This window comes from Trichechus manatus, unplaced genomic scaffold (genome assembly GCF_000243295.1).
Source record: "Trichechus manatus latirostris isolate Lorelei unplaced genomic scaffold, TriManLat1.0 scaffold00008, whole genome shotgun sequence".
NCBI classification, from domain to species: Eukaryota; Metazoa; Chordata; class Mammalia; order Sirenia; family Trichechidae; genus Trichechus; species Trichechus manatus.
In genome coordinates this window covers 13,843,698-13,864,870 of record NW_004443944.1, presented here as the reverse complement: position 1 = coordinate 13,864,870, position 21,173 = coordinate 13,843,698, and the positions used below count along the sequence as shown (strand labels likewise).

Genomic DNA, 21,173 nt, shown 5'->3' with positions numbered 1-21,173 from the left:
AAAAGCTTTACGTACAAAGATGCTCATAATGACGTGAACAAAAAAAAGTAAATTTTCTACAAGATGCGGGGGAGTAGGTGAAATTTACGGTATAAACTTGATAGACCTTTATTAAAAAATCTAAAGCACTACCAATCTAGCACACCAAGTGTTTCTTTTGCTCACTGTTTTAAACTATATAAAATGTCATCAAGCATTCTAAATGCACCCAACTGCACACCTGTAAACCAGAGAAATCAAGAAATATACCAAAATGTCAACTGTAGTGTCTGCTAAGTGCTAAGACTGTGGATAACTTTCTTTTACATTTCTGTATTTTAAACACTTTTTTTTTTTCACAGTGAATTTATTGTACTTTTTAAAAGTTTTGCTTTTAATTGAGAATAGTAAATCCCAGAAGTGAGTCCATGGGGCCACCTGCTTGCTCCCTGCTGTCTGCCTGGAGCCTGGGACGGGGCCTGGCCCAGAGCAAATGCTGTTTGCTGAGTGACTTTCATGGCAGAGCCCCAGTTGGTGGAGCTGATGGCTGCCTCTCTGAGACCAGTATTTAGATGCTGCTTTGCAGCTGCTGGTTTTCTTTTTCCCCTTTTTGGACCCAGTGGAATCATTTTGAAAATGAATTCTAACGTTAACCACCAGCAGGCTTTGAGGAAACGTTAACTTACCTTGAGGTGTTTGAGTGCCACACAGGCGGCTTGCTGGAGTTTTGGGTCAGCCTCAGCCAGGGCATTGGTGTAGAAGAGCAGAGCCTAGGAAAGAAGGTTGCGGAGAATTGGTGGGGCAGCGGAAGCCAAGTCCAGGGTACCTGGGGCTAGTACACTCCTGGCGCTGACGGTAAGTGAAGCTCTCCTTACCTTTTTCTAAACAAAAATCATTGGGCCAAGGGCATGCAGTCACAAGATGTTCCATTTATCCCTAAAAACTCTGATTCCTGAGCTGTTTTTTTCTGGCCGATTGTGGTAAATTGGCTCAAGCAAAGAGTCTAATTTCATTCTTACGATAATAAACGAGGAAGGATCTTTTTGTCTTATGTTTCACAAATGCATTCTGAAACTGCCGTGTATTTAAAACACTAAGTCCAGAGAAATCAGATGTCCAGCTCGAAAAACAGAAGAATTGAACACACAGGCTGAAGAAGACAGGTGAGGCTGTTGCCCCCGATCTGAAGGAGAGTCTTCCCCTCGCCACCCTTTCCAGCCCCAGCCCCAGCCCCTTCAGTCACAAATCACTTCACATCCTTGGGCCTAACTCCACTCAGCTGGAAAATAAAGCTGGCGTTTGCTTCACAAAAGTGTTGTAAGGATTCACTGGAAAGTGTGTGGGGATGCGCCTGGCCCACAGGTAAGTCCAGCCTCCGTGTCCGTAAAGGGAAAACCTGGGAGCAAGCCTGAGTCCACTCTTGGTTGATGGCCACACCTTCAACTGCAAGGGTCAGGAGACCGCAGGGCCCAGGGTTTGGTCTGAGGGACCTGTGTCCAGAGCTTAGAGCTTAGTATCCACCACACCCCGCAAAACAAGGGGACAGTTACCTTTCCACGGGAGGCAGCTCTTAAAGAGAAGTGCCTGCTCCTTTCAGAATGGGGGAGTCTGGGAAGTGAAATCAGATGTCTGGGGTTTGCTCCAGAACCACACGGGTGCAGTGGTTGGGGGTGGGGACAGGATTGGCCATGGGTTGGTGGTTATTGGGCTTAGAGGGGGGTGCCTGTGTGTGCATTCTGTTGTGCCTGCTTTTGTCTGTGTTCAGGATTCTCCAAATCATGGAACAATAACACCAACAAAGTACGTGTGGTCCTGAGGGATTGTTAGAAGCGTCACTGGAGAGCTCCTCTCTGGAGCTGAAACCAAGGGATACAGCGTGGCCCCAGGATGGCCCTTCCCTGCCCACCTAAGTCTACAATCATCACAGCTCCAGGAACCTAAGAGGCACAAGAGTCTGAGCTTTGACTTTTAGGTGGACTGAACCCAGCGGACCGTCATGAGCTGGTCAGGCATGTGAACTTAAGTCACCGAGGGTGACCATCAGTGTGCTAGGAAAGGTGCATTCACCGGGCAGGTGATGTCCCAGAGAGCAAAGTTCCGCTGTGGAGACACTGAGATAGTAAGCTCACGGTGCCCATTTCTGTGGGTCCCTCAGGTGCAGCCTGACACCTGTCCGAGGGCCAGGGCTGCCGATGGTGGTATCCCTAAATCAAAGTCCCTGCAGTAAATGCAGCTCCCCCCCCCCGCCCCCGCCCTCACGCACTCTGTATTTTTCCTCTCCCCACTCACACCTGTAGCCAGGGGGCCGCCGCCGTCCACTCTACCTTTTCTCGGAAGCTCTTGTTCCTGGCTGCACTGGCCAGGCGCGAGCTGGCCGCCCTGCACACGCGTGGGGGCCCGTCCAGCTGGAGCAGAGCCCAGGCGCGTAAGGTCTGGGGCAGGGGCTGGAGCTGGCCCAGCCGCTTCCCCTGCAGCTTCTTGACTGCCCTGGCCTGGCCGGCGCACTGCAGCTCGGCAATGAGTGTTACTGAAAGAGAGAAAGACGGCCCAGGTCCCCTCAGGCTGGGGGCGACGGGCATGCAGCGGCCACTTCTGCCTCTAGCCGTGGAGGCACAGATCCCGGACAAGCCATGTGATCAGAGGCTGCATCTGGATTCATTTCAGAGGTGGCCTCGAACCTCTGGGGAGCCCTTCTAGCAAGGGATCAAGTACACCCTTAAAATTAATGAAGCTGCTATCCATTCTTGTGGGGACTCTGGCCAGCTGAGCGGAACCCTCCCATCCAGCTTTGACCTCTGCTCCCCGCTCGCTGAAGCTTCCCTCCCTGGGACTGGCTGAACGGGGCATCTAATTAAATCTGGGTCCTAGAAAGAACAGTTGCAGAGGAAAGATGAAGTGGTTCTGAATCGGAATCTGAGATAATGGCTGGCTTCCGAGAGCCGGGAGAGGACATTCCGCTGCGTTCCCGTCTAACAGCGTGGTTTGAGGCCACCCCACCCGTACCTTCCTTGGTGAGCTGGGTGAAGTGCTTCTCCAGGTCAGAGACGCTCTGTTTCTGCAGGTAGCTGTGGAACTGGAACCAGGTGACGGTCTGCTCCTCCGGGGGCCCGGCTCCGGGGAGCAGCCCGCCGCAGCTGAGTACCTGCTCCAGCAGCCTGTGGCACGCTGGCGGACAGCGAGGCGTGAGGCCCGGCTCCCAGAGGGAGCCCCTCCGCCAGGCTAAGGCCTGGTTAGTTAAAAGGCTTTCTAGTGGCCCAGGAAGTGTCGACTGTGCCTGCAGGAGGAGCCTGAGCTGGCGAGAGCCGTGTGTGCCAGCTGGAGACCAACAGCCTGAGTCAGAGTCTAGGTGCCTGCCCCCCACCACCCCCAACACACACCTGAATCTGGATCCCTGGAAGTGGGGCCTGGGTATGCACAAAAACCAAAATACCAAACTCGTTGCCATCGAGTCAATTCCGACTCATAGCGACCGTATATTATAGGACAGAGTAGAACTGCCCCAAAGGGTTTCCAGGGAGCGCCTGGTGGATTCAAACTGCCAACATTTTGGTTAGCAGCCGTAGCTTTTAACCACTGCGCCACCAGGGTTTCCTGGGAATGTGTATGTCCACAAAAAACGAAAATCAAACCCACTGTCGTCAAGTCAATTCCAACTTGTAGTGACCCTATAGGACAGAACAGAACTGCCCTACAGGGTTTCCAGGGCTGTAATCTCTACAGAAGCAGACTGCCACATCCCTCTAAAGAGCGGCTGGTGGATTCGAACTGCCAAGCTTTTGGTTAGCAGCCGAGCGCTTAACCACTGTGCCACCAGGGCTCCTTGCATGTCCACAAGCAGCTGCTAAAGTCTGAGAGCCACCACCTGGACAACTCCCGCCTGCTGCCCTACAGCTGGTCAACAGAGCCGTCTCCGGCTCTGCCCTCTGGGGATGGTCCCGCCAGCACTCAACGACTCCTCCACCAGGCCTCGCCTACCTCACTCCCTGTTCGTTCTTAAAGGTCCTGGTGCAAGCTGTGGACTCTGTCCCCAGGGAGATGCCCCACCCCACTCATGTTTGTCTGCAGCTTCGGGGTTTCCCAGACGCCCCAGAGTCCATCTTCAGAGCCCCTCCCTTCTTCCTTCCCACAAAGGGCAGATGGCATCGTCAAGCTGAGAAGCGTCCACTGGGGCCGTGAAGACACTTCCCAGAGATGAAGTCCCCGGAGGATCAGCACAGCGTCTCGGGGTTGGGGGTAGGGGGTTACCTATCTCCAGTTGTCCCGGGTACTTCCCTCGAACCCTGTGCAGGAACGTTTTCTTGAGCTGGTTCACCAGCACCGTCGCAGGGCAGGACAGGACCCCGCCGAGCCCCGTGCACCCTCTCCACAGCTTCAGACACCCCTTCCTCCGAGAGGCCTGTGGAATGACTGAGGGCCCAGGGTCAGAAAGCTGATGGCCAACAGGAAAGACTCCCCTCCGCTCAGATCTGGGGGTCAGGGAGCCCAGGGTCAGCACAGCTTAGCACAGGTCCCCTGCCACATCCCAGCGGGGCACTTAGAGCCGAAGCTGCTTGTTCTTTGTGCCTCCAGCGCAGGGGCGCCCACTGTCACTAGCTTCTCCTATGGACAACCTGGGCTTCCTCCCGAAGGGGAGGTCACTTGCTTGAGTCCTTCTGGAAGGCTGAGGCAGAACTGAAACTGCTGGGCCTTGAGTGTGTTCTGGGATTATGTCACTGAACCCTATCCATTGGTCTCCCATTATACAGAAGGGGAAGCTGAGGCTGAGAGGTGAATCGTTAACCCAGGGTCACAGTGGACCTCAGAGCATGCTGCTAACTCCCAGGCTGCGCAGCCTCCCTCCCTGTCCCGCCATGGTGAGCTCAGTCCCAGCCTAGCCGCTATGCCCAACTTGCACACGCCCTCTAGCCCCAGAATCGCAGCAAGGAGACGAGGCTCCATCGCTCCATGCCATTCACACACGCAGCCCATGGGTGGTGGGCAGTTACTTACTCTCATCAATGGATGTCGCCTTGCAGACTTTCTCAAAATCGAGCACAGAAAGCGTCTCCAGAACCTGCTTTTGCTGCGCTGCTTCTTCCAGGAGGCACTCCTGGACCATCCTCGACAGATTAGGGGAGGCCAGTTTCTGGGAAGAGACCCACGATGCTCCAGGTTAGCGTCACGCCTGCCGAGGTCCCACCTGCCCTCCCGTCCCAATGGGAGCTCTCTGACTGGGGACCCCTGCTCCCCACTCTGTTTCTCTGGCCAGAAGTTGACCCCCACAGATGCTGGCCAATCACGCTCCTTCCCACGGGTCACAGTGGTCTGTCCCTGGATTGGGCGTGTGGCCCAACCAAAGCCAGGAAGGCTCTCCCCTAGGAATCTGGCTGGAGCCATTACATACAGAGCCCCAATCTCTTCACAAAGGTGGTTAAACCGGTCAGAAGCAGGCCCGGGCCACAGGGCCATCTCTGCCATCAGAAGGGGCTGGCCTCCCAAAAAATGAAGCCAGCCAACACAGGACAGCAGAGCCGAGAGGGAGAGACCCAGGGGTATGACATTTGAACCCCTGGATCTAGCTGGGTCTGAAACCTACCTTTGGATCTTTCAATCACATGAGTTAATAAATGTTCCTTTTGGTTGAGCCAGTTTGGATTAGGGTAGGGTCATTTATAACTGAAATAGCCGCAGCCACAGCCTTTGGCCCAGGGCTTGGACTGCATAAGGGTGACATGACTATTCGCCCAGGCCTCTCACTGAGATACCGTGCTTCCCGCCATCTCCCAGCCCTCCTCCAGCCCAGGCCCTCAGCCACCTGCAGCAGGGCTTTGCAGACTTGGAGGTGAGTCGTGAGCAGCACGTCCAGCTCCGGGGCGCCGGCCGTCAGCTCCCTGGACGATGCCTTCAGCGATGGCGGCGCGGGCAGGGTCCTATCCTTTCTGAGTTGGATTGAGAAGGACTGAGTGACCATTCCGTCAGCAGTTCAGCTCCCAGTGATAGTAGAGAAAACCCTCCCTCCCCAGAGAGCTCTGGATCAGGGAGGCCGACTCCAGGTCCCAAGGAGATGGAGGTAAAGCGAGGAGAAAACTAAGGGGCAAAGGGCCGTGATAACTTCAAACGGAGCAGAGATGGTGTGGGGCCACACGCTTCCAGGATGTCTGCTTTGGAGTCAGAAGCCTGAGGTTCAAACTAATTCCCAGCTCCGTGACTCTGACAAGTCTGCCTCCCTGAGCCTCAGTGTACTCGTCTGGAAAGTGGGGACAGGGATAGCAAGCGGAGGGTCGTGAGGGTAAGTGCGATGCTGCTGGCGGGAGTGCTCAGCACAGTGTCCACATGGCAGGCGCAGTGGGCAGACGGTGACCCTGAGGCCTGAGCAGCTCTCACGGATTCAGGGAGAAGTGACACCCGCTCCCGCCCCAGAGGATTGTGGGAGAAGAGGAAGATGAGAAATGTAGCTGGTTTTCACTCCTGTGCCGCTGTGATTTAGGCCCAGGTGGGGCCCTGGTGATCCTTGTGATTAGGGTGGGGGGTGGCTGGTGCAGAGGGGCGCGTCTGAGCTGGAGCCGGGGTGGAGGGGAGCCCCAGTCACGCTGCACGTTGGTTACATAGAGGTCAGAGCTTCTCCTGTGTGCCTGCTTGTTATTTGTAAAGACTGACAACACAGCCCATTTCTCGGAAGCTCACAGCCAGGGTGGAGCATGCTGCCTCATGCACCCAATGGTCACCAAGGACCTGCTCTGTGCCAGGCAGTGCACATAGCAGGGCAGGGACGAGGGACAAACAAGCAAACAAGGGCAGCAGGAGCGAGAAGGCAGGAGGCTGACAGGAAGCGTGGAGCTATGGCAGTCAGGCGCGGACACTGCAGCCGACCCCGCTGGGAGGGGCGCACTCACCGGGGACCCTGGGAGCCCCCAAACAGGGACAGCTCGTCTGGGGCGAAGTCAGCATGGAGGAAGGCGAAGCTCTCCAGGATGCATTCCATCAAGCTCTCGGCCGAGACGTGCTCCCGGTGGGCAGCGCGGGGCTGTGGGCAGAGCATTGAATCCCTGAGGGAGGCTGGGCCTGTCGCTCACCCAAACACAGCTCAGGGGCTCTCACTGCAGACCTTCAGAGTCTCCCAGTCACCAGCACTGATCCCACACGCTGTCCCAGGGACGGCAGAGTCTTGTCAGCTACCCTGAGCACAACTGCAGCCCGTCCCCAAGGGGCATGCAGTGGGGGACGGTCGTGGCTCCTGGGAGAGATCCCTCCCGAATAGCCGTGACGAGAGACAGGCCGGAAAAGCCTCACAGGGATCCCAGACACCCACGGGACAGGGCAAGTGACACGAATGAGTGGGCCGGCTGGGTGGAGGCCAAGGCAAACAGGAGGGACAGCTGATGGCTGCCGCTTGGGAACATAAGACCAGTGTTGCCGGGTGGCTAACTGTCTAGGAAAAGCCAGAAACCTGGATTTTTATGGGAAACCACCCAGGTTATAAATATCAGCAACTAATTCTAAATTGTTTTAAAAATATGGTGTGGGTCAGGCCGGACACCTCTTCAGGAGGCTACTGGGACTTCTGTCTTCCTGTCCCTGATCTGTGGCTGAACTGCAGGGCTGGCTCCCAACCCATCCCCAGCACATCCAGGCCTCATCCCACACAAACTGCACCAAAGGCCCAGATGGAGCAGACACTGCCATGGGTGCCACACGCGCATCCTACAGGTGGAGCCCAAAGAGAAACCCTTGAGCAACTAGGTGCAGGGATCTCAATTCCTGATGGCAAAAAACATGTCTGTACGACATAGACACACACACACACACACACACACAAGCACATACATATATATACACGTATACGTATGTGTGTGCGCATGTGTAATTTCTCTTTTAAAAAATCAAACTAAAACTCATGGCCTATAATCATTTTTAAGCAGCCCTGGTGGCACAGTGGTTCAGGGCTTAGCTGATAAGGGAAAGGTCTGTGGTTCAAACCCACCAGCCGCTCCATGGGAGAGAAGAACTGGCAGTCTGCTTCTGTAAAGATTACAGTCTAGAAAACCCTTGGGGAAATTCTGCTCAATCCTGTGGGGCCGCTAGGAGTCAAATTGACTTGGTGGCACACAACAACGTAATCACTTATTGTTCTTAGTTTACCAAAATAAAGAAAATTTCCTTAAACATGTTTAAAATCATCTACCCATTACTGCAGCAGTATTTTAAGGTTTTTTTTCTAAATGCATACGTGACAGGAAAAGTTGGGTGCTGACTCAAATTGTTCTGCATAAAAACACTGTAAAAAATATACCAAAAAAAAAAGCCGACATTGTTTCTTAAATTTTTTTCTCAAAGATTTTTAGGCAAGTCCCTTTTAAAGACCATGGCAGCGGTAACAGTGGACACTTATTAAAAGCTGCTGGGTATAAAAGGAGAAATTTCGTTTTCTTTCACCTGTGGTGACATGTAATGCTGGGGCAGGGGTGGTGATAAAACAAAACTAATTTTTGAAGCCAGCTGTTAGGTTACTTTGAACTATTTCAATGCCAATGTGTGTCTTACACAAAAGAGAATGATTTCATAAATTGATGTATAAGTAGCTGCTGGTGTTACATTTTACTTCACATACAGTTAAATTTAGATACACAAAAAATTAGAATAGAACAGAGCAGAATTATCTGCCCAGGCCAGAACTCAGTAACCCTGGGACAGCGGGCCGGGCTGTGGGCCCTGTTGGGGGGAAGGTGCGGGGGCGTGGCTGAAGCAGGCCAGGCTGCACGGGGTCTTCCACAGAGGTCTGCTCTGACCCGGAGAGTGCCCAAGCTCGGGATGTAACAGCTGAGCCGCAGCCCCATCAAGCCCAGTTGGAAGAAGTGTGGTGGGGCCAGGTTCTGGCCGGATGTGGAGCTAGTTATCTACTCTGCGCCCCGCTTTCCTCTTCCAATCTGACATTCACTGAGTGATCCATGCCAGGCACATGCATGATCCCCCGAGTCCTCCTCCCAGCCTGACAAGGCCTGCCGTCATCCATGCTTGACGGATGAGGAAACTGAGGCCCAGAGCGGTTATGTGGGGCTGAGGCCAGGATGCCAGCCCAGGCTGGCTGGCCAGAGAGCCCTCTTCCGTCATCATGCCATCAGCCATGCAGGGTCACTGCCCAGCAGCGGGTGGCCCTACCTTCAGCCGGTCCCTGAAGCCGAGGACCTGGTACTCCAGTTCCCGGAGCGGGGGCTGGGTGGGGGCCGTGGACCTCAGTAACTCCAGAACCTCCTGCAGGGGCTGCTCAAGGGCCATGCCAGTCCCATCCACTCCGTCTTCAGTCTCTCCTTCATCCTGGCCTTCCCGGCTACCGGGGATCATGCAGTTGTACATCGGGGAGCCCCGTGACAGATTGGGGCTCTCCACCCCCAGGTCCCTCCAGCCAGGCTGCTCCACAAACGAGCCTCCCGCCAGCTGGGCCATCTCTGGCAAGAGGCCCAGGGAAGAGGGGTCCTCACAGGCCTCCTCTTCAATGGAGGTATTAGGGCCAAGGGCCAAGGGCAGGAACCCCACATCTGAGGTGGAAGCCGACGTGCTGGTCTCTGTGTCTCGGGGGTCCTCGGAGCTGAAGGAGTCCATCTCAGGCAGCTCCTGACTCCGGCTCTGCAGGCCAGGGCCCCGAAGGTCATTGTCAGACAGGTAGCTGAGGATGGAGGTGGCCCTCGGCCCGCCCAACAGCAAGGCCTGCTGCGGTGGCTGCTGCAGGACAGACTGGGGAGGAGGACACAGCGCCAGCCTCACTGGCCACCCCAAGGACCATGCGAGGCCCCCAGAGGGGCTTCTTCCCACCCTGGACACCTGCACACCCATGTGCCCTGGATGGCAGAGGTCCCCAAGGTGGCCAGACCCTGCCCTGGTCTCCACCACCCCCTCAGACTCCTTCCTCTCCAGCCTCAGTGGCCTCCTTGCTGTTCCTCAGCCCTCCGGGCTCCGTCCCACATTCCCACCGCAGGACCTTTGCACTGCTGTGCCCTCTGCCCAGAACGTTCTTCTTCATATGTCTTCCTGGCTTGTGCCTTCACCTCCTTCGGGTCCTTACTCAGACGTCCGCTTTTCCGGATCCCGTCTCTGGACACCCTATTTTAAATGGCAACTCCCCAATTTGCCCCAGCAGCCCCCCTCCCCCACCCCTTCTTGTTTTCCTTGGTGGCCCTGATGCCCATCAGCAGACTGTACAGTGCTCTGATTTGCCTATTGTCTGATTTCCCCATAGGATGTCCACTCCCTGAGGGCACAGTCCTCGAGGGGCCAGGGGCAAAGCTGAGCACATAGTTCTGAATGAGTGAAGTGAATGAATGAATGAACGGTAATATACAATATTCAAGAGTGTCCGTTATCATAGAAACATCAGCTTGTCACTAAGCATTTGGTGTTCACACGCCTGTTCTAAGGATCTTGATGGCATACCTCATTTAACCCTCACCACGCCCCAGGGGGTGGCACTGTTCATGCCCCAGAGAGGCTCCGGCACCGGGCTGTCCTCAGGCCACACGGGCAGAGTGCAGTGCAAAAACTCGAACCTTCACCCCTCTGCTGTGCCCCTTCTGTCTCCTTATCAACCAGACCAACAGTAATAGTCCATGTTCATACAGCACTGTCTCTTTTTGCCAGGCGTTCTTTTAAGCACTGTTTATTAGCTCATTTAACCTTCACGACAACCCCATGGGCGCATACTGTTATTCCCATTTCTCTAATATGGACATTGAAGTCCTGAGAGGTTAAGTCACTTTCCCAAGATCACACAGCAGGTGAGAGGCAGAGGCAGAATTTGAACCTTGGCTGGCTGGCTTCAGAGCCCATGCTCTTGACTATAGATGGTTTTCTAACCAGAATACCCTGGGCCCCACCACGTCAGATAAGAACATTTCCTCTAAATCCACAAGATACTGGGCTCACATGAACCCATCCTCCCCACCTAAGGCCTAGAGGGCAACAGGACAGTCATCAGGCTCAGCCTTACACACCAGCCTGAGTCAGGGTGCCCCCTCACCTACACAGGAACACCCATGTGCCAACACCCCACCACACCTTAATGGGGATGGGCTCCCTGGGGTCTCAGTACCCCCATGAGGACCACCTGCTTCAGGGAAGCGCTCGCACCAGCGAGGCCGATGTGTATACAGGTTATCACACAGCCCTGTGGTTGGTGATAGCAAAAACAGTTAACAACCTCAATGTGTTGTTGAATTAAGCAGGATGCAGCTTCATGGGGTCTCCTGAAACCCATTGCCGTCGAGTCCATTCCAACTCACAGTGACCCTATAGGACAGAGCAGAACTGCCCCACAGGGTTTCCTAGGCTGTAATCTTTATGGAAGCCGACTGCCACAGCTTTCTCCCGCGGAGTGGCTGGTGGGTTCAAACTGCCTACCATTCGGTTAGCAGCTGAGCGCTTAACCACTGCGCCACCAAGGCTCTCTCCGTAAAGAAATGAGGAAGCTTTCTGGGGGTTAATAGAGAATAATCTCCAAACACAGCATTGGGTTAAAAAGGCTGTTACAGAATAGAAGATGGGGAAGAATACGCATTTGCAAGCCGATAGAGTCTCTAAAGAATGTGAAGCAATGGACAGCAATGGTCGGCTCAAAGGAGAAGTCCTGGATCCCTGGGGGTCACAGCACCTAACAACAACAACGACGTCAGGGTACTACCTTCTGGAAAAATATATTAAAGGTGGGTTTAAAAGAGGTAAAATGAGGTCCATGGCTGGTGAGGTCCAGGCGTCCAGGAGAACCAGCCAGGCCCAGGACCAAATTCTGCCCAGAGCCCCCAGAACGGACGGGGCAGCAGAGGAAAAAGAACAGAAAAGCCCCCAAAGAGCCCCAAAATGAGCAAGGCTGAACCCAGAGCTCGTTCACCCCAAGGTGCGGGCTGCTCAGTCCAGCCCCTCCCAGCATCCTTGCTGGCCCCTTGGGAGTCACCTCCCCCCCAGCCCAGTGTCCCAGCCCCACCTTGAGGTGGGGGCGGGGGGAGACTCACCAAGTAGTACCTCTCCCTGAAGCTGGGTGTGCTCGGAGGCGTCCAGTTATACAAGGAGCCCTTCCGGCTGCCCACAAACAACTTGCCCATGGGGCTGGGCGACACCAGGAAGCTGTCAGCATCAAACGGGCTGGAGGAGAGAAGAGAAGGCCCAGTCATCAATGCCCAGGGACCAGCTCCGGCATGGCCGGAATCCTGGGGGCTCTGTGGTGATGGGGCGCTGTCTTCATCTCGCACACAATGACAGTCGTTACTGAGCCATACTGTCTGTAAGGAGCTCCGCGGAGCCCTGCCTACGTCCTTCTTTTGACACTCGAGAGGGCCCGCTGAGGTGGGGAAATGAGGAGAAGCCAAGGCTCTGAGAGGCAAGTGGCTTTGCCCAGTGGTTCCGTGACCCCAGGCTGGGACACCACCCCAGGGAGAAAGGAGAGGCCAGCCCCAGAGGTCAGAGCTAGCGCCAGAACAGAGGCAACTCGGCAGCGCCTGGCGCCTGCACACCTGCCCCAGGCCAGTGGAGAGTAAGGAAGGAAAATTGCCTCAAAACCACATTTCACCTGGGAAAGAGCTCTCCCACCAGAAAAAGCTTGGGAAACCACCAGCATTCCCTGCAATGTGGTGCACAACCAGCGCCCCCTCTTCCCAGGGCAGGGAGTGTCCAGCGAGTGTGTCCCACCCAGGGGGTTGCAGCCCAGGGTGGAGCTCAAGGTGGCTGCTCAGCCCTGTGCCTGGGAGGCGGCAGCGGCCAGCCAGCCTCACTGTAAGCATCTCCTGGGTGAAGACGAGGCGAGGCTCTAACAAAGAACCCAAGCCCCAGGCGGCCACAGAAAAGGGTCCTGGTCCAGATGGGTCTTCAATAGACGCTCGTTCAAAAGTGGGACCAGAATTCAAACTCAGAAGGGCAGGGCTGCAGAGAAGGGTCTGGAGGCAGGAGGTGAGATGGGCGGGGTCAGGATGTGAGCAGGGACACCCGTAGATGGTGCTCAGGGCAGGAGAAGGCCGACTGTGCACTCAGGCCACCAGGGGGAGCCAGCGAGGCCCTGTCATCCCAGGTACCTCTGGGCTGAGGACCCCGGGCTGGTTTCTCCAGCTGGCCCTGTGGAGAGGCCGCGGGGCTGGCGAGGAGGCAGCCCCCACTCACTTCCACAGCACCTCCAGCTGCAGCTTGATGGTGCCCAGCTCTGTGATGTCCACCACAATGACCTGGGGCCGGGTGGTGAAGAAGTCGGTGATGTCACACGTCACTGCACCTACAGCCAGCGAGCTCAGGCCCCGCAGCTCTGTCACCTGGAGGGGTCAGGGGGTGTCTGAGCTGAGTGCCCAGGGTGCCTACCCACCCCACCTCCACATCCCCCTCCATCCTCCCACCCACCTTGATCTCGAAGTTCTCGTGCACGGTGGGGACGAAGGCCTTCTCCTCCTCGTCCCAGGTCTGGCTGTCGTCCGACTCTATCCGGCCCTTCAGCTTCCAGCGCTGGCGGCCCAAGCGCATGAGCACCTGTGGGCGAGGCCCAAGAAGGGGCGTGTCGGCCGCCCAGGTGCGGGCCCTGGGCAACCTCAAGCTCTCCCTGCCAGCCAGGCGGGGGTGGGGCAGAAATGCAGTTGGGACCCCTGTTCCCCACCAAAGGCCTGGCCAGAGGCCCTGGGGACAGACCTGATGGTCACCGTACCTCATACTGGTCTCCAGGACAGAGCCTCGCATAGCCCACCAAGCCTGGAACACAGAGACATCGGATCGCCCTCCCGCCCTCCTGTGACCCTGCCCCTCCCTCGATCACAGCCCTCACTGGAGGGACCCCCGAAGGGTGGGTCTCAGCTTCAGGGGGAATGAGCCATCATGATGGACAGGAGGGGACCTGGGTCCTCACATCTGAGGCTCAGGGAGGGGTGGGACTTGCCAGAGCTAGGCCTGGGCCCCTGGGATTCTGCCAGCCCCCCACCCCCAGCAGAAGTCCGGGACCCCCAGGAAAGCCTGATGTCCACCCAAGCCGGCCCCGCCCACGCGCTCTCACCCACTACCTTTCATCCTGACATGGAACTCGCCCAGGTGAACCTCCAGGGCCCCCTCGATGAGCCACATGTCCTGCAAAGCCCCACACGTGGCTCAGCCATCGCCCCACAGATCCTGCAGCCGAGAGCCCCACAGCCCAGCCACTGCCCTCCCCCCCCGCCACCGCCGCTGCACCCACCTCGGTGCACTCGTGCAGGCTGCGGCCCAGCTCCTGCAGGCTCTCTCGAGAGGCGCGACTCGGCAGGCACCTGGAGAAGGCCTGCTGCATGTTGGAGGCGCCGTCTCGCAGGCGGCACTGGATGCAGTAGCCTTCGTAGAGCTCCTCCACCTGCGGCCGGCACAGGCGTGGGGAAGTCCCATCGGAGGAGGCCTGGACCCGACTGATTGGGTCTCGCCCTCTGAGAGGCCGAGCCACTGCTCCCCTATCCCACCTCATAGGATGTGGGCCAATGGGAGCAGGATCACATCTGCCCTGTCTACTCAGCACTCTCCGCACACAGGGGGTGCACAGAAATTGTGACATGAACAAATGAATACATCACTTCTCTCTGCCCAATTTTTCTCCTCTTCAGGAGGAAGGGGGTTTCTAATATCGTGCCTACCCCCTGGGCTACCAAGGGAGTAAAGCTAGGTCATAAGAGGGTCTGGCAGACTGTAAAGCTTAAGGGACTTGCTGTGTGACCTTTGGCAAATCTTTGTCCCTCTCTGGGCCTCTACTTTTCCATCTGTACAATAGGGTGGTTGGACTCAACTTTCCTGCACTCCAAGATTGCAATGCATGAGGTCTTTCTGTCTAAACAGAGGAAAGGGCCCACACAGCTCTGGGGGAGCCCCAGTCACTGCTGCTGTCCCCCATCCCAGGTGTGAGCCCTGCAGTCCCTCAACTGGCCCAACGCCGGGAATCACCTACAGTCATTGCTGCCTCTCCCACTTCTGCTCATCCTCAGCTTTCTCCAGCTGACCTGGAGAGGAGGAAGAGGAGGCTCCCAGCACCCAGAGAACCTGGATACGGACCTGCAGCTGAGAGACTGCCCCAATCCCACCCATGACACCCCAGGGGCTGGCCGACCTTACTGATGTGAAACTCCATCTTCCGAATGTGCCTCTCCACAGAGCGCGTTTGCTTCTCCAGAAGAAAGAGACAATGTCTTGAGAGTGGTCTGGGCCACCTACCAGCCCACGCCACCTTCCTCCTGGTCCTAAGCACAGGGAGCTGGACTCGGAGCCCAGGCCAGCCCCTCTCCATCCTAGAGTAAGGCTCATCACTAAGCCTCAGTTTTCCCACCCATAAAATGGGGAGGAAACCCAGGTGTTCTTCCTGGAGGGCAGCCAGGAGGAGGAGTGAGAGCACAGATGCGACCCAGCCAGGCTCAGCGGCCCACCTCGCTTACCATGTGCAGGTAGAGGAAGTTTCACTCACCTTGTCCAGGTCGTAATAGAAAGCCTGTGGGGAGAAAAGGAAGTGGAGAAGGTGTCAGAGTCCTTGACACTCCTCCAAGGCCCAATGAGGCTGTCCCCGGGGTGCTTGGGCTGAGAGGATGCCAGTGCCTACAGGCAGCCCCACTCCATCCTCTGAGGCCTGGAGACAGTGGGTCAAGGAAGAGTAAGTGAACACATGGATTTTAGAAAGTTCTAGGCCTGGCTCTGCTACTTTCAGCTGTGTGGCCTTGGGCAAGTTACTGGACCTCTCTGAGCCTCCATTTTCTCATATGTAAAACGGGATAGCGATAGCAGCTACCCAATCAGGTCACTATGAGGAGTAAAAGAGACAGTAGGTACTCGACACATGGGAACAATCGTGGTTTGATTGTTTAAGGGATTAAGGGGTGACTTCAGCCATGACCAAAAGAACACGAGAGGCGGGGGGCTCAGAGGGGAGCCTGCACCATGTCAGGAGCTCAAGCCGTAGGGAACGGCAAATCCAGACTGGTCTATCCAGGCCAAGGTGCAGCCAGTGAAAAGAACAGATTGTCAGCGGCCAGCAAACTTGTTCTACAAAGGGCCAGACAGTAAATGCTTTAGGCTTTGCAGACCGCACCGGCTCTGTCACAAGTACTCAACCCTGCCTTGCAGAGTGAAAGCAGCCATAGAAGATATGTAAACAAATGCGTGCGGTTGTGTTCCAATAAAACTTTATTTACCAAAAAATAAACACACGAACCAGTTGCCATGGAGTCAATTCCAACTCATAGTGACCCCATGTGTGTCAGAGTAGAGCTGTGCTTCATAGGGTTTTCAATGACTGTGACCTCGTAGAAGCAGATTGCCTTGTCAGGTCTTTCTTCAGAAGCAGATTGCCAGGTGCCTCTGGGTAGGTTTGAACCGCCAACCTTTTGTTTAGCAGTCGAGCACTTAACCAGTTGCACCACCCAGGGATTCCTTTACTTACAGAACAGGCCGTAGTCTGTCAACCCTAGGATTAGAGTCAACCTATCTGAGACTGGAGGTGTTCCCACAAGGTGGCATTGGGGAAGAAAGCGAGGGGGGAGAGAATATGCTAATTGTGATTTCATTTTCTTAAGACGACTACTGACAACCTCTTTATGCATTTATACGGACATGTGAATGATTACGTGACCAGGGGAAAATATGGACAGATAAGCACAAGGTTGTCCTCAGGGTAAAACAGGGTGGGGCGCAAAAGATTGGGGAGGGGAGTCGATGGAAAAAGAAAGGATTGAACTCCCCAAAAGCCTGTTTTCTCATGTATGCATTTCTATAAAATTGTACATTTCTGTAAAATTCCATTTAAGAAATACAGAAATAGGAAAGATCCCAAGCCTTTGAAAAGAGGAACGGCTGCACAGCAACCTCTTGGAAACCGACTTCTGCTTAAATCAGAGGCAGCAGCAGCCAGGGAAGCAGGACCCCTGGGCATCATCTCACTGTGCGGCCCCAGTGCAGTTGCCACCCCTTCCTTGGCCTCAGTGTGCCCATCTACAAAATGGGAGGAGCTAATACATAGCACCTTTAGACACTCTCCTACTTTAGGGCTACTTCTAGAACCAAGATAGGGAGCGGGAGAGGGGCTCTGAGGCGTGAGAACCCTGTGCCAGTGAGGGGCATGAAAGCAGTAGGGTGGGTGCTGGGAACTTTCCTTTCCACACGTGGCGAAAGGCAGGGCTGGGAACTGGGATGGGATCTGGGGAACTTGGCAGCACTTCCTTCAACCATCTGCCTCTGGCTCGCCCTCTGCCCACCCACCCCAGGCAAGGCCTGGCTGAGCCAGCCTGGCCTTACTTCCCTGTAGCTGTACACAGTTGAGGCTGGGGCCCTGCACCTTCCACTCCTCCAGACCCCCGAGGCCCTCTCCCCTGGAGCCAGGGTACAGAGGTGGCTGGATGATACTCTGATGGTGAAATGACCCGTTTTCCTAGCCCCCCAGTCAAGCAGGTGCTTTGGAGGAAGGCTGCTGGCAGCTGCTGGGTGGAGAGTCCCACAGCCAGGCAAGCAGGTGGGTCCTGGCTTTTGTTTCCAGGGTCTAATCCCATTAAGCAGAGGTGGGGTTTTCACAAGGAAGCAGTGGTGGGGAGAAAGGAGCTGGGGGTCACTTCTCAAGACTAGAAAGAAAGCTCCCAGCTGGAGGGGTGGAGGAGCCTGCGGTGCCTGAGCAGGGGATCTTGGTAGAGTGGCCAAATAAAATACAGAATGCCCAGTTACATTCAAATTTCAGATAAACGATAAATAATTTTTTAGTACAAGTCCGTCCCAGATGTTGCATGGGACATCGTTGCTAGCTGCCGTCAAGTCCGCTCCGACTCATGGCGATCCTATCACAACAGAATGAAATGTCGCCTGGTCCTGCGCCATCTTCACAGTCTTTGAAATGTCTGAGCCAGCTCTTGCAGCTATTGTGTCAATCTATCTCCTTACACTTAACCTAAAAAATTATTGGCTGTTAATCTAAAATTCACCTTTAATTGACATCCTGTTTTTTGCTTTTGTTTTTGGACTTCTTTTTGTTTTTGCTATATCTGGATCTGCTAAGGGGGTGGCAAAAACCCACGGCAGGCAACCGCTGGGCTCAGAGAAGGTGCCCCCATAATGGCAGGAAAACTGGATGTGGCTGGATGTCAGGGGAACGAGTAGGCTCGATCAAGACAGGGTCAGGGGTCACTGTGACAACATGTGATGCCTGACCCTTTCCTGACACCACATGAGACCCCATGACTACAGGTTGTGTGCGGTGGCCAGGGTCTAGAAAACAGGACCATCAAGAATATACACACTCCATACACTTGCTGACCTGAGCGTCCCTTCTAGAGCTGAGAGAGAATGAGACGGGGCTCTAAACAGAACTGCTGCACTGGGTGAGGGGTGGGGGCAGATGTGGGAAGTTGCCCACCAGCCTGCAGGTCAGGGCCAAAGGTAGGTTAATTCATCACAAGACCCAGAAAGTCAATTCCTTGGTCTTGGGGTTCTTAGACTGAGGTTCACGCCCACGATGCAGGCAAGCAGGTGAGGGGGATCCATCTCTGAACCTTAGCCAGGCTGCCTGGCTGGGAGGGGCGGGACAGGGCCTCACCAGCCTGGAGTTCCTCCGGGTGTCCTTGTGGCGTCCTGACAGGTAATCCAGCTCCGCCTGCTGGACACACAGGTACTCCCTGTGAGGACAGTGAGGAGAAAGAGCTTTACATTTAATACGAAAAAGAAGCAGGCTAATGGCCAGTGTCCCAGTGTGGAGGCAGCCACGGCCGCGGGCATGGAGGGAGGCCATGGTTCTCAGCAGGGCTTAGAGGCCAGAAAGCGCAGAGTCGTACCTACCACCTGGAAGCCCAGCCTTTGCTCCCTAGGCCTCCAGCTCCCACACACCGGGTGAGGGCTGCGTGCCCAGCACAGCAACACAGGCTACTGGGAAGCTTTCTGTTACTTCCTCAAACAGCACACATGCAGGTCCCACTGTTATTACACCCCGCCCAGGATCCCCATCAGGGAAGAGGCAAGCTCAGGTCTGAAACCTCCAGAAGCACCCATCTCCACCTTCATGTCACACCCTCCCAAGCTCAGCCCCAGCCCACGGTGAGGTCAGTGCAGAGTGCACCCCCAGCACCATGAGCAAGGACTACTGGTCCTGCTGGCCAGATACCCCAGGGCCGAGGACCAGAGAGAGGCCTGGGAAGCCCATTCCAGGAAGCACAGAGGAAGCCGTGGGCTTAGTGGAGGGTTTCACATCATGTGTCCCAGACAAAGAGACTTGGACAGGAAACGCAGGGTCTGGACTTGGGGGCTGCGCTAGGGGCCCACCCTGCTCCAGCACGGGTTTGTTGGGTCACCCGCGCTGGCGCCACCTACACCACACCACGGCAAACATGGAAGGTGCAGCTTTTGCCGGGCCATGGCTGGCTCGGGTGCTTGGGCTCCCGGGGAGGAAAGGAGTGCCATCCACCCCAGACGAGTCTCAAGCACGCAGTTCTTATAGGACACTAGAAGCTGTCCTGTGAGGCGACACCTCTGGGGCAGGCCCCCACCTTCCACGCACACACACACAGCACCCACTCTGCAGTATCATGGGGCAGGGGGTCTATTATGGGAGGAGGGTAAGGGGCACCTCCTGGTGTGGGGACCAGGCCTTGGCAGTGGGGGTGGGGGGAGAAGGGAAGTGACATTTACCCTGTGTCCAGGCAGGACAGCAGAGAAGGTCAGTGTTGGCCCTGGAGTTGATTTAAAAAAAACAAATCCATTGCCATGGAGTTGATTCCAACTCATAGTGACCCTGTAGGACAGGGTAGAATTGCCCCATAGGGTGTCCAAGGAGTGGCTGATGGATTCGAACTGCTGACCTGTTGGCTAGCAGCCATAGCACTTAACCACTGAGCCACCAGAGCTCCTGGAGTTGATTTAACGGTCTCTAAGTATAGCAATGAATGTGAGGATGGCACGGGACTGGGCAGTGTTTCGTTGTGTTGTATGTAGGGTTGCTGTGACGCGGGATAGACTAAGCAGCACTGAACAACTATCCTACCCCTGGTTGCTGGCCATGAAATCCTAGACGAGTGGCTTCCCATCTTTGGGACTCAGTTTCCTTGCCTGGAAAAAGAGGCTAACACAATCTCTCCAGTAGGGTTCCTGTACAGATTCACCGACACAATGTATATAAAGCCCTGAGTCTATGGGAGCCACTGTTGCTGTGGTTATTTGTGAGGGATAAAGAACAGGGGCCCTAAGAGGTGGAGGGCAGGGAAGCGCATTCCAGGAAGGAAGAGCAGCATTCCAATTGTGGGCTGAGCGCCGGACTGGAGAGCTGAATGCGCTGCAGCCTCCCATGCCTCTCGCTGCCCCTGGGGCTGTTTAGAAGGGCAGAGCACAGACATGTGAAGATGGCACGCTTTGGAATGGGTGTTGAAAATGAAGGAAGAGTCTAGAAACATTGAAGGTCAGATTATAAGAGGACCTTGAACGTCCTCCCAAGGGCAGTAGGGAGCCATGGAAGAGACTTGAGCAGAGGAGGGAATAGCAGGATGGACAGGGCATGGGGGGCAGGGAGCCCAGCAAGGAGGCTGCTGCAAACAGACCACAGGAGGAAGGGAGAAAGGAGCTAAGCCAGCAGGGGAGAGGCGAGGACGGAGTTGAGAAATCCTGGGGTTTTAATGAGCGGGCTCGGTAGATAGCTCCAGCCGCACAACTAAGAGTGGCAGGAGAGGTCAGGACGCCGTTGCCCATTTAAACTAGAGCACGCAGTGAATCTGGGTGGTAACGAATGGCTAAGTCCACGTAACCTGCTCATGGGAGAACGCTCTCGCTCAGAGCCAGCTGACTTCTACTCTAGACACAGTGGTGACAAGCCTGGAATTCTGGCTTCTCAGCCAATAGGCATGTGACATGGGGAGAAGAGAGCCAGGAGCCTGGCCTGGGAAGAGACAGAAGGAGCAACAGTCTGGGGCGTCCAGTCCAGGGGCCAGCACCCCCTCACCTCCGCAGCTGCTGGACTCACCACTGCAGTGCAGTGTTGGAGCTGCTTATCCCTCATGCTCCCTGGAGGGAGGCACTTCCAGCCCATCCCCTAGCCCTCACACCCACTGCTCTCCAAGGGGGGAGGATGGCTTGTCGGAGGTGAGCAAGTGGCTCCGCCCCTTCCCTGTTCCATTCAGATGGGCGGAAAGACCCCCCCAGGCAGAAGCCAGTTTCTGCATCGCCATGGGGCTGCTTTTTCCCACCCAGCCTCCAGCAAGGCCGCCTTCCCCCACCCAGCCTCCAGGAAGGCCGCCCTCCCC

The 21,173-nt window shown here is 55.7% G+C and overlaps 1 protein-coding gene across 3 annotated transcripts in view; it reads right to left on the bottom strand.

Annotated features, from left to right (window-relative positions):
• The window catches only part of RIPOR3 (RIPOR family member 3), an 82,058-nt gene that overhangs the window by 1,821 nt on the left and 59,064 nt on the right, over positions 1–21,173 (bottom strand). For 2 of the 3 annotated variants that reach the window (XM_023742978.1, XM_023742983.1), the window contains 15 exons: positions 18,488–18,566; positions 15,383–15,406; positions 15,032–15,088; positions 14,141–14,290; positions 13,971–14,034; positions 13,622–13,665; positions 13,324–13,449; positions 13,093–13,238; positions 11,955–12,084; positions 9,115–9,687; positions 6,852–6,982; positions 5,774–5,897; positions 4,969–5,104; positions 4,225–4,386; positions 2,584–3,144 (listed from right to left, as the gene is read on the bottom strand). In XM_023742978.1, coding sequence (XP_023598746.1) covers positions 2,831–3,144; positions 4,225–4,386; positions 4,969–5,104; positions 5,774–5,897; positions 6,852–6,982; positions 9,115–9,687; positions 11,955–12,084; positions 13,093–13,238; positions 13,324–13,449; positions 13,622–13,665; positions 13,971–14,034; positions 14,141–14,290; positions 15,032–15,088; positions 15,383–15,406; positions 18,488–18,566 — 2,260 coding nt within the window. In that variant the 3' untranslated portion in view covers positions 2,584–2,830. Of the gene's footprint in view, positions 1–665; positions 750–2,303; positions 2,507–2,583; positions 3,145–4,224; positions 4,387–4,968; positions 5,105–5,773; positions 5,898–6,851; positions 6,983–9,114; positions 9,688–11,954; positions 12,085–13,092; positions 13,239–13,323; positions 13,450–13,621; positions 13,666–13,970; positions 14,035–14,140; positions 14,291–15,031; positions 15,089–15,382; positions 15,407–18,487; positions 18,567–21,173 lie in introns of those variants that run through there. The other variant, XM_004370245.2, reaches the window with a different exon arrangement.